This window comes from Paramisgurnus dabryanus, chromosome 1 (genome assembly GCF_030506205.2).
Source record: "Paramisgurnus dabryanus chromosome 1, PD_genome_1.1, whole genome shotgun sequence".
Lineage (NCBI taxonomy): Eukaryota > Metazoa > Chordata > Actinopteri > Cypriniformes > Cobitidae > Paramisgurnus > Paramisgurnus dabryanus.
In genome coordinates, this window is record NC_133337.1 from 52784200 (window position 1) to 52801969 (window position 17770).

General features: G+C 35.0%; 1 protein-coding gene across 1 annotated transcript in view; it reads right to left on the minus strand.

Annotated features, from left to right (window-relative positions):
• Window positions 1–6937: 6937 nt before the first annotated feature.
• epas1a (endothelial PAS domain protein 1a) overlaps window positions 6938–17770 on the minus strand; it is a 31656-nt gene continuing 20823 nt past the window's right edge. Inside the window, exons 11-16 of the mRNA XM_065270432.2 lie at window positions 14994–15095; window positions 14229–14641; window positions 12175–12295; window positions 11984–12092; window positions 11744–11893; window positions 6938–9216 (exon numbers count right to left, since the gene is read on the minus strand). Coding sequence (XP_065126504.2) covers window positions 9065–9216; window positions 11744–11893; window positions 11984–12092; window positions 12175–12295; window positions 14229–14641; window positions 14994–15095 — 1047 coding nt within the window. The 3' untranslated portion in view covers window positions 6938–9064. The remainder of the gene's footprint in view (window positions 9217–11743; window positions 11894–11983; window positions 12093–12174; window positions 12296–14228; window positions 14642–14993; window positions 15096–17770) is intronic.

Sequence of the window (17770 nt, forward strand, 5' to 3'; positions counted from 1 at the left end):
AGATAAGATTAGGAATGATCTCTATGGACCCGGGTACAAATGGCCTCAAGTCTGGTTAGGAAAACAAGCAAATATTAACCATAAGCTACAAGCTTGTATTTGCTGAAAACATGTCATCAGAGTTATTGGCTTCTGGTCGTTTTTAGTCTTTGTACGTAATATGTGTGTCATCAATCAGTACATACGTACTAGTTTTGGATGTTCTGACTGAGTTACACATAAAGGCAAACTGGATAAGAGAAGATAGTTAGGTATTTTTAAAGAGAAACAGCATATGTTATGCAATGTTCTTTAACAATTTAATTCACAATCAGTCTCAATAGTAAGTTGTAAAGATAAGGAAGGAAGAAATAGATGATAAATTGCTAAAATACATCATTAGTACTACATTTGTTACTGTAAAGATGTGACATTGATGCTGATGTGGAGACGAATGTATGTAATGAGACTTGAAGGCAGGGCATCTTAATGTGGTTATATGTTTATTACAAACATTTTGTTAGTGAGAAAATTAAAACATTTTATTGCATTTGTTTACAGATTGCATTTTTTTATTTTTCAAAATGCCAGACGCTTTTATCCAAAGCATTCTACAGTTCAGTGCATTTAATATATGTATCCTGGGAATCAAATCCACAACTTTTAGGCTGCTAACACAATGCTCTACCAACTAAGCTAGAAGAATAACTTAAAATTACTTTTAAATACACAATGTTTTGAGGACTTGTTTTTTTGTGAAAGGAAAAGCTGGAAGCTACTGTCTGTGTTGGAGAAATACTGAGGTCTGAGATCCTGTTTTGCTAGCTTTCTTTTCACCCTGGTCTATTTCTCCCCCTCACATGGTTCCTCCTCACACACAACTGACATGCAATAATTTATCATGGTCATGTTTCAAAGGGCAAGCACTTGGCCTTTATTGGTTCACACAGAGGCAACACCTACTGCGTGATTGGATGAAGGGAGAGGAGGGTGAGGCGGGCGCGTTGGGGGCGGGGAGAGGTTGTAAATTAAAATGTCTTTTTATGTGTTGTTCCAAGAATTGCATCCTCTGTACATTAGCAGGAATGCACGACCCTCTTTGGCATTGTATAGATTGTAGGAAATTAAGTTTTAATGAGTCTTCCATCTACAAAGTCCCACCTTCAGCCCACCCTCACATTATACTGTACTGCAACTCAGCCTCTCTATCAGTTATTCATTGTGTGACTCAAGTTACTTTAAACTATGAACAGAATGTGAAAAACACCAGTAGCCTATTATGTGGCTTAACATTTTAAGTAGGGCTGTCAATAATCATTTGGAAGCTTTTTTGACAAAAACAAAAAAACAAAGTCATATACCATGAATTGTCACAAATTTGACTCAGATATTAGATAAAATATAGCTTAATCAATAAATCAATGGATTCTTCTGTATTGTCCGAGTGCTTTATCAGTGGTGTTTATGTCTGAGGGTCATTTACTAAGGTTGTAAAAGCCATACGCACTGACAAGGGTCAGTTACGGGGCGAATCCTGTTTTTCTCCACACTGCAAAAAAAATCATTCTATTATGCAATGTTTTTGTCTTGACTTTCAATATCTAAACATTCCTAAAACAAGAAAAAATCACATGAGAAGCAAAAGGATTTTATGCTTAATTTCAGAGAAATCTAACAAGATTTTTTATTTTACATTACATTATTTTTCTTAGCCCATTTGCAGAGTTTTCTTGTTAAAAGCAAAAACATCCCAATATTTTGTCAGATTTTACTAAAAGCAACACATAAAATGATGTATCATTTTGCTTAATAAGTAAATAAAAAAGTAAGGATATTTAGATTTTAAATAGATTTTTTTAATTTAGATTTTTTAATTACAATATGTTGTTGTCTGGCTTGTCCTTGCCTTATTATATTAACACTGCAATACTGACATCTATTGGTCAAAATGAGTTTTTGTTTACGGCACTTTAAAGGGATAGTTCACCCAAAATGAAAATTCTGTCATAATTTACTCACCATCATGTTGTTACAAACCTGTATAAATTTTTGTGTTCTGATGAACACAAAGGAAGATATTTTAAGAAATATAACCAAACCGTCCGTGGACCCCATTTACTTACATGGAATTCTTTTTTCCTACTATGGAAGTAAATGGGGTCCACAAACGGTTTGGTTACAAACATTTCTCAAAATTTCTTCCTTTGTGTTCATCAGAACAAAGAAATGTATGTGGGTTTGTAACAACATGAGGGTGAGTAAATGATGACAGAATTTTCATTTCTGGGTGAACTATCCCTTTAAATCTTTTTTATATTGACAAATATCATTCAGCCATACCATTTGTAGTTTGGTTAATTTTCTTCTTGACTCCCTTTTCCAAAGCATGTTTTATAAATCATGCACCCCGCCTTTAACTAAGGTGGAAATATAATTTGTCCAGATACGAACATTTAAACTTAGCACCAGTTCTCAACTTGAGGATAGTGGCCACTAGGGGGCCCACACAACCAATTTCTAAAGGGTGCCTTAGGAGTTAAAATTAAAATAAGACAAAATAAATAATCATAAGTTATAACAACTTAAAATCAAGATATCTGATACTCTTAGTATTAGTTTTTTTATATAACAAACATACTTGTCTTTTTACAACAACAAAATGTATTTAAAAATGCTTTCCAAAAGAAATTTGATAAATGTGCAGTTTGAAGCCTCAGCGTATTGTACCTTTAAAATAAAAAGCGCCACTTACAATACTATTTTATATATAATCATTTAGAAGAATAACAAGAAAAACAAAACCAGTTAATACAAAAATGTTATGTCAATTTTGGAATAGATTTAGACATTACTGTTTACATTATTTATATATAAATATGCATCATACACTAAAAATATACATTTACTTAACCTACAGTATGTGGCTCTATACTTTTAGTTTTGCAATCGCTTGTCCTATAACATTTGCACCATTAGCGCCACCTACAGTAACACACGTGCAAAAACAACCCTTCCCCACGGGACAGGCCACCACAGCATTAGTTGCAGACATCCCAACCTGCAAAAAGTCATTTCAGGGAGGTATCCCGAAGCCCCCTACGCCCCCCCTCAAAAAAAAAAAAAAAAAAAAAAAAAACGAGGACAAGGATACGACATTTAAAGATATAAAAGCATAATATTAATTTCTATAGGCCTATGCATTATTAGTAACACTTTACTATAAGGTCTTATTTGTTAACATCAGTTAATGTATTAACTAACATGAACTAACCATGAGCAGTACATATGTTACTGTATTTGTTAATCTTTGTTAATAAAAATACAGCTATTCATGGTTTGTTCATGTTTGTTCGCAGTGGATTAACTGATGTTAACAAGATTTGAATAATGTATTAGTAAATGTTTAAATTAACATTAACAAAGATAAAAATGCTTTATAAGTGCAGTACATTATGATAACTAATGTAGTAAACTACCGTTAGCTAATAAACCTTATTGTAAAGTGTTACCCAATTATTTGTAAATTATATTTATATAAGCTGCTTAACTATTAATATGTAAACTCTTTTTATTTATATTCCATTGCAACTTTAAACAGGTATAAGGATTTTTGTTGCTTTCATGTAGCCTTGGCAACTAGCCAGCCTGAAAAATTAAGTTGAGTCAGGCTAGACTGGAAGCAAAAGACAAAAATATGTATTTTTATAGTCCCATAGAACTGCACATTTTATAATTTTCGAAAAACTGATTTCATTTTAACGGTCTGCATATTAGATTGGCATAAGATAAAGTGGTAACCACTACGGCTAGAAAGTAACCAATTCGGCTCCGTCAAATTCACTGTCATGCATTTCTATTTTGTCTGCCACTAGATGGCGCGCAGATGTCAATAATTCAGGAGTCAAAAATTTCACCCATTTCTTTGATGAGTATTACAATATGTCATAGCAGCTCACAAAACGTTAGGTGACCAGTAATAATATATTTGTTAATTAACAGAGAGAATAAATTATATAATTACATATTCATGTTTGCATGTACGCGTGTGATGTATATGCACACACATCTCAGTACAGAGAAAAAAATACATCTACAGAGCTACAGTACAGAGCCGCGTGAATATGAGAAAGTAAAGATGTAAAGTGTCGAACAAGTTCCCACGAGAAAGCGCCAATCGTGTGCCTTACTGCCGGAAATAATGGTTTTGTGGTTTGAGTTTGCGTAAAGCTCGTTGCATCTGCTGATCTGAAATCAGTGACTGCCTTGTCATCAGATAATGCCAAAATGCTATGTTTGCTATGCTATTGAATAACTTGTCTATTGTCTTTCATGTTTTACAAATCACACCCGAAATCTAACACTTGCATGTGATCATAGACTGGTGACAAGGTCATATTTAGGTCAAGTTAGTTTGTTAAAGGGATAGTTCACCAAAAAATAAAAATTCTGTCATCATTTAATCACTCTCATGTTGTTACAAACCTGCATACATTTCTTTGTTCTCATGAACACAAAGGAAGGTATTTTGAGAAATGTTTGAGAAATATCTTCCGTTTTGTTCATAGGAACAAATAAATTTATACGGGTTTGTAACAACATGATGATGAATAATTTTTTTATTTTTTGGGGGGTGAACTATAGCCTACCTTTAACCCCTCTGAAGTCTGAGAATCGTGCCCAACCACAGCCAGAAAACCTTTTGCAACCTCACAAACACTAGTATGATGTTTTAGTAGCCTGTGTCATCACTGTTGCATGTGAGACGTTAATGGAAACATTTTTCTTTGCAATTTCTAACTGATAATGCTCAAAATTGTGCCTCTAATAAACAAATACTAATACTTTAATTATTTAGTTTTTCAATATTGCTTAAAATAAATGCTCACTTGACTTGAGAAACTACAGTAATAAACATGAATTGTCTTTTGCACAAAGGTCAATGTGCTCTCTGTTACACACAAAAGAAAGTAGGTTAATCTTGTAATATTTACATAGCCCTACTTCTATATTGTAATAATTAATATATTTTATTTTTTTACTCTATTAAACATTATTAGTAGTTAACTTATTATTAGACTTTGGAGGGTTCTATGCAATGATCGTTTGACTCTTCCATGTTTTCTTTCTGCATGGAAAATGATGGTCTGACCCTGTACGGGAGACTCGCTTTAGGGAATAAGCTGTTTCTTTTCCATCAACATATTTGTTGAGAAACAATTTATTTACATATAAAAAAATAAGATTTACAATCTATACATCAATATTAATATTTAATGATATGCACAGCCTACAAGAAGCTAAACTAAAGTTTAGCAGAAGGTAATACCTCTATTTGATGAAGAATTGTTTTGTTTTTTGTATTATCTTCCTAAACTTTTACTGTTATAAATTATAAAGTTGGTTTAATCTTAGTAAATAAATGATGATGAATTATTTTAAACAGTTTAATTTTGTTGTCTCCTGCATTTATAAGTTTTGCATTAAAACTATAGCTGAAAGGTCAGTTCAAGAAAAAAATCCAAAATAAGTTAAGATGATATTAGTAAAGATTGGATAAAGGCTGAGCCAGAAAATATATAATCATTTGTTGGCTCAAAACATAAAGCCAGTTTACTATAGTGAATACTAAAGTGATTTATACTGATCAGGCTTTTACAAAAGGGAAAGCAACATTACAAAAGTCTTGTTTATCATGTTAGATGTGTAGCCATTTTTAGAGTTTTGAAATCCAGTGTGTTATATGCATTGTTTTCTGAGATTTTGTCAGATTTGCTCAGATTATTTTGAATAATGACTATTAAGATTTTCCAAGAGCTAGTTACATAATATATTAGTTTGACCTCAATCTACTGACAGATTTTATTAGTCTGTGACATAGCTTAAAATATGAAACATCTCGCTAAAACCGTATGAGCAATATTAAACTAAATCACAAACCTTGTTACAAACAGTTTGGGTCCAAAATGATGATAATTTTCCATTCCTTATTTGTTCCTCGCCTACAAATGAGCAAAACAATATTTCTCTTTTATTGTGGATGCACATAGCTTTGAAAAACATTTCTAATCCCAAAATTATAAAATATTTTCGTTCTTTACTTTTTCCTCTTTACAAAATTGATAACATTTTTTTTCTAGTAAATTCTTAGAAAGTCATCTCTTTTATCTTGTGTGCTTAAGTGCTCCTGTATAGCTCAGTGGTAGACTAGTGCATTAGCAGTGCAAAGGTCATGGGTTAAACGCAAAATATAAATCTTGCAATGCATGTAAGATCCTTTAGATAAAAGCATCTGGCAAATCCATAAATGCACTGTAAGTTTAGAAGCAGCATTGACCCAATTCCTCATATCCAAAATTATAAGCATTCTTAAAACAAGACCTTGTCTGACATTTGTCACATTATTCAGATAGAAATGCAGTCTTTTAATATCTGGACGTTAGAGGTTGCTTTGAGGTCATTACCATTCATACAAACGGACATTCACAAGTCATCTCTTACTCAAGGTTTAACCCATTGCGATCTCTTCTATGTCCCTGAGAAATGAATAAACACCTGAATATAATATATATTTTTTATATTATTAATGCCTTTGGCTTTCTCTTTACCCCAGAAGCTTTTGAAATCAGCCTTTGCATGTTTAGTGTTTAAATATTAATTCCTTTTATGGTCATTTGTGTGTTTTGGCACTATAGAGGCCTATTTGTTTTTGGCTAGCAGTGTTATGGTCTTACGGGACACACAGAGGACAGGATCGGAATGTTCTTAAAACCCAATTTTTGTCATTTAAAAAAACTAAACTCATTCTGCATATCTCCTGCAGTTTCTTGTGGCTTGCTTGAACAGTCATGAATTTAGCCAGAGAAATAAACATAAGGTGCTATCAATGTAAATTTTTTTTGTGTTGTGTGAATTGTATTACAGGAAGGTGTGTGTGATATAAACTGCCTTAACGCACCAATAAACACAAATTTATTTATTTTTATTTTTAAAATAATCACTTATGTAACAATCTTAGACTTCCATACAGAAGAACAACCTATACACAAATCATATCTAACAGGGTAGTTTCCCAGACAGGGTTTAGATTAATCCAGGACTAGGCTTTGTTATTTTAGGACATACCTTAAAAAAAACATTACTGATGTGCATCTTGAGACAAAACAATGGCACTGATATATATATTAAGATATGTCAGTGCAAGATTTTTAAATTAAGGCATAAACATGCATTTTAGTCTGGGATTAGGATAAGCCCTGTCCAGCAAAACCGCCCCTGTATTAGAAAGCTTTAAGTTTGAATCAACACTGTTTTTTAAAATGCAAAAACAAACATTTCTCAACAGATTGCCAAGCTCGTTTCTAAAGCATTTGTCATTTTTATAAATCCTACTTGAATCTTAGATTGGGCATATAGTGCATAAAAAATTTGAGATCTCAGACATCGTTTATAGCATATGTATTTGGGTCACGTTATCTGCAAAAAGCAAATTATCTTACACTTAAAATGTCTTCACATTTAAAGGGGATAATGCGTTTAATGCAAAAATATTAGCTTCTGTATACACAGTCAGTGCTGTATGTAGCAACCGGGCCACTGGCCCCATTTACAATCCCGCCTTGCATTCAGTAATGTGTAATTGTGTGTTTGTGCGTGTGGTCAGCCAGTGAAAATCTATAAGAACTGAATCAGTGGGAAAACAGATAATGTCATCATCATAAGGGCCAAAGTTACAGTAAAATCACTAGCTTATAGTAGCCTGGCAAAATATACGAACAACAATACAACAAAGCAAAATTAAAAGCAACATACATTGAATATCAGAATGAATGATTTGTAAGTAGCATAATTTTTAAGAACAGCTTCTGTTTTTACAGTGATACAATCTTTCATAAGCATATCTTCTGTAAAGAAACCCACAAAATACAGAGTATCACCAGAAGGTGATACACATCACAAATTACTACAAAATATAATAACTTTAAACTGCTAAATATATATATATATATATATATATATATATATATATATATATATATATATATATATATATATATATATATATATATATATATATATATATATATATATATATATATATATATATATATATATATATATATATATATATATATATACATATAAAGGAGAAAGCTACAAATTCATCTCAGTCTACTAAGGGGTAGACAAGTACCAAGGCACTTTTGAACACCAAATACAAACATTTCTTTACGTGTTACAGACATCAGAACACACAACTCTGATCTCAGACTGTAGACACAATAGATATGTTTGTATGGAAAAATATACATAAGCCTTTATAGTTACAGCTATAGTGTTATTAAAGCACTACCTTTATTACAGTTATAAAAGGTAGTGGTTGGCTAGTGTGGGATAAAATGTGACAAACCACTACACCAGGAATAAACCTGCTTCTTTACATTTTAGTCTACTACAGACAACATCGAGGTTCCTTTTGCATCTTTTAAAATAAAGTGCTTGAGATGACAGAGAAACTATATCCTTAAAATAGCGTCTTTATCATAATGATTGCGTTATAGGGGAATGTGGAGAAAAGTTTAGATTATACGCATAGGAACGTGGGTTAAATATTAATGTGCTATATTGTAAAACAGACATGTTTTGGAGCTACATAGATCAATGCAACTTTTTTGCTGGTACAAGTTCAAGGCGTTCAAGGCCATAGTCTTGGCAAAACACTGACTTTCTTTGTTTCATACAAACATGGAATTTTTATTCCCTGTATGTATTCAGAGCTGCATGAATAAGTTAAACTACTGTACTGTTTATATTAATGTAATATATTGTAGTTATTTGATATATAGGCTATATATATAATGCACAACAGTAAATCTGACTGTAACTATTAGGAACAGCTTTCGAAGATTATGAGTCGGCACAGAAATGAAATATCTGAACACATTTTAAACAAGTAACAATCTGATTAAAAAATTATATATTAAAATATTACACATCTCACAGGAAAATATACAAACAGGTCTAAATAAAGGCTGATAGAAGAAAACAGCGGATATCAACAAAGATGAAAGGAACAAAAGCTCAGGATCTACGTTGTCTGGTCGAGGGCTCTCAGAAGGTCACAGCCCTGCAAAAGATGCAGGTTTCCCTGTAGAGGCACGTTTACCTCACAGTCATACCGTGTAATCTCCGGAAGGCAGTATGTGTCGAAAGATGGGGCCAGTAACTGACTTATCATTCCTGTCAAGAGAAACACAAGCGCAGTAACTCAGTGATGTTATCAAATGAAGGCCCAACTGTAAAGCATACTAAATAAAATATATTGGGATACAAAAAATTATAACATAAGGAATAATGTATTCTGATTGGGTAGTTGGTAAAATTCAGGCTAGCTGTCAGTAAAAGCATGTTTTGTCAACTGTAGTTACTTGCTAGCTCATGTCTATGACCTAAACATAGTCGTAAATAATGTTACAGTGTAAAGTCCAATTTATAGTAGCACGTAAGTTCTACGTTGTAGCTATGTTATAGGTTATCTGTAGCCTGACGTGCACCTCACCAAATTTTTAACAGCGCGTCAGTTATATGCTGACCACAAACGCTATGATTGGTCCACTAGAACCCCTCCCGTCAGTTGAAAAAACTGCATCATACAGTATGTATTTCAGTTTGCGATGGTGAGAACAAAGATGGGCCAAGTTGAGGAGTGATTTAACTCAAACTGCAACAAAAGTCGCTGTTTATTTACTTCCATCACTGCTGGTCTTCTCAAAACATACACAGCAAGTTGCTGTTTCTTCTTCGTTTGTGAATTAAACTGGCCAAGCTGCTTCTTTATTGATGGTTGCGCTGCTACTGTGGTTACACGAGTGGATACTGCCTACCAGCGGTCTGCATGTGTGTTTGTATGTCAACGCGGACGGCGATGCAGAAGTATATGAAAACCGACGCGTTTCCTACGCCGTAGGACGTATGCACAACTATAATGAGCCCTTAACACATAGGTCGTTGGAATGCTTTGTTCTGATTGGCCAGTCGCAACATTTGCAGACAACTGCTCAAAGCTAATAACATGAGGTAACACAAATTAAATATAAATCTGTATTTTAATAACATATATGACATTATATTTACAAATGATTAAACCGAATAGCATGTTCGTGCATTTTAAAGGGACACTCCACTTTTTTTGAAAATATGCAAATTTTTCAGTTCCCCTAGAGTAAAACATTTGATTTTTACCGTTTTGGAATCCATTCACCCGATCTCCGGGTCTGGCGCTACCACTTTTAGCATAGCTTAGCATAATCCATTGAATCTGATTAGACCATTTAGCATTACGCCAAAAAATAACCAAAGAGTTTCGATATTTTTCCTATTTAAAACTTGACTCTTCTGTAGTTACATCGTGTACTAAGACCCACGGAAAATGAAAAGTTGCGTTTACTTGGCAGATATGTCTAGGAAGTATACTCTCATTCTGGCGTAATAATAATCAAGGACTTTGCTGCCGTAACATGGCTGCAGTAGGCACAATGATATTACGCAGTGCCCAAAAATAGTCCCCTGCTACTGAAAGATATTTAGGGGACTATTTTCGGCTGCTGTGTAATATCAAACTCTTTATTTTTTTTTAGCACGATGCTAATGGTCTAATCAGAATCAATGAATTATGCTAAGCTATGCTAAAAGGGGTATCGCCAGACCCGGAGATCGGCTGAATGGATTCCAAAACTGTAAAAATCAACTATTTAAAGGTATAGCGGCAGATTTTCTTTTTCCAGGTGAATCATCAAGACTATTGGTCATCCCAGTTGTCAATCATTCTGGTGATATGTTTACATAAGGCCATCGCACGTGCTCGTCCCTAGGTTCGCTTTCTGCACATGTGCACTTTCAGGTGTATATGTGTGATGGGCTATGGTTTTAGCCATTCATTGAAGCTCGCATTCTCACTGTGTTTTTTCAAAATGTCTGAAGGTCCGAAGAGAAAAAGTGTCTATGACAAGAAGAGAAAGGCCTCTGATAAAAAAGAAACAGGACCAGAGTGTTTTTGGGAGAATATTTCACACGCTGGCGTGCACTATAAGCACAGATTGGGCTTCCCACTGATGCCTCAGTCGCAAAGTTTCAACTTGACAGGTAAAGTTTGGCATGCTATTTGGAGTAATCCATTTAAAATCACTGCTAGTAAAAGTTGATGTAAGCTATGATAAGCGATGCTAGCCCTGGCACAAGTCACGAACCGCGCAGACATCTCAATGTATAAGCCATGCTGGCAGCAACTTGAAGAGGCTTGTGCATGCTCTCTCTCATGCACACGTTTAATAGACATTCCCTCTCGGGAGCAGGTAGAGTGTTGCGCATGCGCAATTTTTTTAAAAAGTGGAGAGGGGGTTGTTTTCAAAAATTCGGTTAAATCTTTCGCTATACCTTTAACTCTAGGGGAGCTGGAAAATGAGAATATTTTCAAAAAAAATATTGTCTTATCTTAAAACCGAAAGTAAACGGGTTTACTCGCAGAAAGTCTGCATTCTTTAAAAATATTTCAAATCAATATTTAATGTTTCTTACCTTACTTATCAGGTAAATAACAGTGTAATAAGCTGGATAATGTACAGGCAGCCGGTTGTTATCGTGAAATAAGCGCCGGCTTCACATCAGGTCATGATCACACTGTCAGCTGCCTATACATGATCCCTTTCATAACATTCACATTACACTTAAAAAAACTGCAGCTGATGCGAGGTAAGGACTAGAAACTGACCTCTGTGTTTGGGTGAAGGCGGCACATGGTACTGTCTGTTGTCGGGAGGGCAGAACGACTGTGTACGATGCTGTTTAAAATCTTCCGATCTCACTCTATAGTCTCTCAGAGGGAGAGGACCATCAATTCCACTTTGCATACACGATTTATCTGGTGTAGAGTAGAAAAGAGAGCATAAATTTGAGTAAAGAACAATGAGACAGTAAGAAGATCAACACTTGAGAGAGCTGATATATGTACCTGTAAGCACACTCGTGCTAAGACACTTCCTGACAGAGAAAACACAGCTGTCCACGTTCAACGTCTTCATTCTCTTAACATCTGCAGTCTCATGGTAAGGAACCATCTCCTGTTAAATACACATCGACACACACTTTAACCTTTTATCTTTGAAACCCTGTGATGAAGACAGATGAGTCACGGCAGTTTACCTTCGGTATGTCAGAGAAGGAGCACGAGGAACTGAACTGTCTTTTCCGTTTAAAGCTGTTGATGAGAGCGGCCTGCCCCAGGCTCATGTCTTTCTGTACAGGGCCAAAGTTCTCAAAGTACCTGCAATGAAATAACTTGGGTCAAATCTGAGAATTAACATAATGCATGGGATCATTCCTCAAACATCCGGCTTGATCATTTGTTCTAAACCACTAATCCTAAATACTAAACTGCTTAATCCGACATGTAATTTTTTCAATTTTTTGTGTTTACCTCTCCAAAGGATGTTTATATTTTGAGTGGAAAGCTTAGCCTAACACTTTATTTGGTCAATTATCATAAATTACTGACAAAGAAAAAGGAACAGGACGCGAAAAGGGCCCATAGCACTTGAGCAACACAAGGCCATATAAAATCTCCTCCAGCCCAAAATTGTACAGCTTGTTTACTATGCAAAGGTGGTGAAATGTCTTTTTGCACGACCACAACAACCAAACGACTTTCATTGCACAGTTTCATTTTTACAAAAAGTTTCAGTAGCACCTCACTGCAGAACACAACATCCAGGGGGCGGGGTTAGATCCAGATCCAGGGGCGGGGCTGGATCCAGGTCCAGAGATCTCTTCACACTGCCTTTTGATTGGTTGGCAGTTTTACCACAAGACACGTCATACACTTGTTGTTGCGTTACCAATTCCGCATTGACTTGTAACGTAATTAATTTATTCTTTTGACGGAAAAACAAACTTTACTTATGACTACAATAAAAGTAGTGCCTTTAAGGTGAAATGTACGGAGTAAAACATTTTGGGTACTACGGGCAATCTTACCACACTCAGTTTAATACCTATGAATGTATTCAGTATAGATATGCATAGTTATTATTAACATATACGGCATGTTATTTAGAAATGTAAACATTGAATGTTTATCTTGTATGGACTTTGAATTTGTTTTAACTCGTCTTTGCTTCCAGCCATTAGGAAACAGGTTTCCCTCGCAGAAGGGTTACTTTTCTTATAAATGTGCTAATAAAAGATATAAAATAAAATTGTGTTTGTATATTTACTCGTATAGGAATAGTAGGGCAGGGTATCGATTCAGATGTTCCAGACCGATTTGATTTTGATTCATAAGGTATCGGATCGATTCGTTTTCGATTCTCGGTTCAATTCCGATTCTCTGACCGATTTTTATACTCGATTCTCGATTCAACTCAATGAATATAGATTTAATATAAATACTTTATTGAACATAGATTTAATACAAATACTTTATCTTTAAAAAAAAACTGTGAACTGTTTACAAGTGGGAAATTAATAAAAAGAAATTAAGAGCCACCAACCTGTATATTACACTTTTTTATTTTAGGTACACTTGGGTACATTAAAACAGAACCTATATCTAATTTTTCAAAACATTCCTTGAACACAGGATCAGGTTATTTAAAAAAAAAATCGATTAGTGGCCTTTGAGAATCGATTTTTAATCGACCACGTAAAAAACCCCATGATTAATCGAAAAAAAAAAAATATATATATATATATGCCCAGCCCTAAGGAATGCTTGCTTACTTCCCTAAGGAATAGCGTGTAATAAATGGGATAATGTACAGCAAACCGGGTTGCAAAAAATCCTTTCAGTGATATCACCCTGTCGGGAACGTGTCCCTTACCTCCCCTTACACCTAACTGTGATCATTACTTACGAAATTATTAATCTTTCTTGATTATATTATTCATCAAACGTACACTTAATTTGATAAGAGCAAACGTTGGTGACCACAGGTTGCAACTTATTGCAGGCTGCAACAACGCAAATATACTGCTTCACTTGGCGGAGCAAAGTATCAAGTGGGAGGAGTTGGATCCAACCTCGCCCCTTGGATGTCGTGTTTCTGCAGCGAGGACCATATCAAAAGTTTACCTAAAAGCTCTTTAACTACCTAACAATCCCCACTGTTTCCTTCTTAATATGCAAATCTACTTAATCAATGATTCCTGTTTCAAGCATTGCAAAATAAAGCATGTTTACATAAGAGAACTCAAATTACCTTTGCTCTGGCAGTGCTGCAGTGAAATTATACGTTTGTCTTCGATCTTCTGTGTTCTGTTCATCCATGCGTCTAATCTCTGTATGCTCATACTGTGAGGATGGGTCCGACGGCCATCGAAAAACCTGGCTGCCCTTCTTAGAGGAGAGTGGGACGTCGAGTGCATTTTGATAGGGTTGCATATGAACTGGGTCTGGACATGTGTTAGAACTGCTCTTGTTGTCAGAAGGGAATGGGCCCAAGGGCTGAAAGAGGTCAGCTATGTTGTTGAAAGTGTGCTGGAGGGCTGTGCCCGGGCCTGGACCTGTGTTAGAAACAGGCTCGTCCTGACAGATGGGGTGCAGCTGGAAGTCCTCACCGTCCATGGGAATGTAGGGAGCAAGAGTCTCAAGGTCCAGATCGCTGAAGTCCAGCTACATGCAGATGATGTGTTTAGAGATTAATATGGCTTTAATATGGTTTAGAGAGGGTTCACAAATCTTTTGAATATCATGTTTAACATATGTGAGCCTTTTTTGTGATTTACTGTTCACTACATACCATCATCCTACAGTATATACTGTAAATGTTATAGTTTAATATCTTTAATATTGACTGAGTAAGGTCATGTCAAAGATTGAAATTAAAGTGAAACTTAACATCAAACTTTGCTGCTCCTAATCTCATAAATCATTTATGAGACTTTAGCCTGGATTTTACAGTTAGGGTCACATTTAACAAAAACAAATTTAGATACAATGCTTATAAGGTTTATATTACACTGACCTGGCAGTCTGAGGGATTTGTTGCCACATTTTCAGGGGCAAATAGTTTCTCTGTCATCTCCACCTTTAGATCCTTGTCACAGTAAACTATCGGACTGCTGAGCTGCAAACAAGAACATCACAAACGCATTATAGTAAATCAGTCAAATATCACATGATCACATAATCAAGTCAACATGAAATTCAAACAGGCCCGGTTTCCTTTATTAATTCATGTATTCTGTCTTATTGTGAACGAGCCACAGTGTCGGGTAAGTTCATTCAAAAAGTTATTTATTATTCATTTCTACAGTAATTACCAATGTCAACATTGTATTTCACGAGTTCGAAATTAACATGTAATCAAAAGAATAATGAGATATCCAATGGGAGGGCTCAGAGCTCAGATTATTAACCTGAACCCAGAATACTCCCCCCACTTTAACTGGGATAGATGCACAGTACAAGCAGGGAGTGAGGCGATGGTGGAGGAAAAAAATGCGTCACAGGACAGAGGTAAGGGACGACTATATATAGAAACCTCTTCATGCTAATTGGTTGGATTACATGACCATGCTTCTCCCAAAATTAAGAAAATTTTTATTTAAATGACTAATTATTCTGTCTACAAGTCATTGCTTTATTCATTACTAATTACTTTTCAAAATCTGAATCAATGTTGACCATATTGACAATCAAAAATGTTTTTTAATCTTAAATTTTTTTAATCCATAAAATCTAGGTTAAATTTAAAAATGATCTGTAACAAGATGTAAAAAAAGCACTTTTAGTAAAATTTGTAACTCATTTTAAAGCAAACTTCCATAAATTAAAAATTTAAATTAAATATTGTTTAACAGAAAGTATATACAATTTATACCATGGTCTGTTTAAATACTTGATTCTGATTGGCTGGAAGGTGTGCGTTAAAACCGTTTAATGCACAGGTAGTTCCAGTCAGTTTGATTACAGTTAGAAATTATTCTGCTACTATAAACATTGGTAACCATAGTAACACAGTTACACTTGCAGAGAGAGCGAGCGAGCGAGCGAGACATAAGTGCGTCTCTCTTTAAAGTGCACAGGTTTTATTTCAGCACTACTTTATTTAAAGCGGATGGAGTGCGAGCCTTAACTTAAGAAAATGACCGTCATTTTTACCCGTCTGTTAAAAAATTACACTGTAAACATTATTTACAGCTTTAACTTGGCAAATAACCAAGGTATAAGCGGGATAATCCACGGCTAGCCATGCATTAAAGGGTTTTAATGCACTTCGCAGAGACAACCACCCTCCGCTACGCGTCGGGTGGTTCTTCGCCTCTACGTCGTGCATTAAAACCCTTTAATGCATGGCTAGCCGTGGATTATCCCTTACATATTGCAAGTACATAATAAGTACCTATCATTTAATTGCTTAAAAATTAGGGTAACTCTTAATTAACTCTTAACTCTTTTCCCGCCAGCATTTAAAAAAATTTGTCAGCAAGTGCCAGCATTTTTATGATTTTCACAAAAGTTTAATGCTTTCCAGAAAATGTTCTTCTTTAAGGTGGTAGATTGTTTTCATATCTAGCCCCTAAGCTCTGAAATGATTTACCAAATAATGTTCGAGAATCAGACACAGTCGATCACTTTATGTCTAAATCTAAGACATTCTTTTTTAACAAAGCATTCACATAAAATAGCAAGTAAATGTACCTATCGGCAATAGCTAGTTTGTCCAGAACAAAGCATTCACATACTCATCTGGGTAATATACTTATGCCGCAATAGGTTGCCTGTCTGGAACCGAGCAGATTTTAAACCACAATACTGTATGACACTTGCATTATATGCGAGCGGTCCCTACGCTAATAGAATTCTGTTTTTCTCTCCCTGTCTTGTCCTCGGGGAGACAAACAGACCCAGTTCCTGCTGCTGTGAAGGTCATCACACCACTGATCTAATGGCTGTCCTTCAACGTGATGCCCAGCCAATACGCGACCAACGACCACCGGCTGAACCAGTTTAATCCGTTTACCGGTTTCCTATCCCTATCGTGTTTATATATATAAATATATATTAATCTCTCCCAAGGGTTTTTGTCCTTCTAGGAGTTTTCCCACAGGGTTTTTCTCCTAGGGTTTTTTTCATCCTCGGGAGAGTCCGCCAACATTGGCTTAACTTAGCACTTTACTGTTTACGTTACATTATTACTACACTCGCTTGTACGGTTTATTCTTAGCCCCTGTATTCTTCTTCTTCTATTATCTATTGATTATTCTGTGTTTTCCCCTTCATCTATTCATGTAAAGCTGCTTTGAAACAATTAACAAGTGAAAAGCGCTATATAAATAAAATTATATTGAATTTAAATATACAAACAAACAATATTTTAAATGAAAAAACAGACCCTCTGCTTTTAAACAACAACAAAAAAGTTTCATCCTATCTTCTTTTGTTCTCTTTTTGTCACCTCTTATATATAGGTAGGTTTCTTAAAAAATACAAAATTTTAAACAAAAACTTGAGATAATTGCATTTTTGTTAAAGGGATAGTTTGGCCAAAAGTGACATTAAACCCATGATTTACTCACCTCCAAGCTGTCCATAATTTTTTAGACAAAGACATTTTCAGTTATTTAATTTTATTTAGATCTTTCAGGTAATCAAATGTAAAGTTACTGGGTCCACTCCTTCAACTCCAAGACTAAGATGGCGGCGTTACCGGAAGCTAGCTGTTATCATTAATAAAGTTTTAAATTTGGATATTTCTACAACAAAACCGCACAAATTACCCTCAGAAGGCCTTTGTTT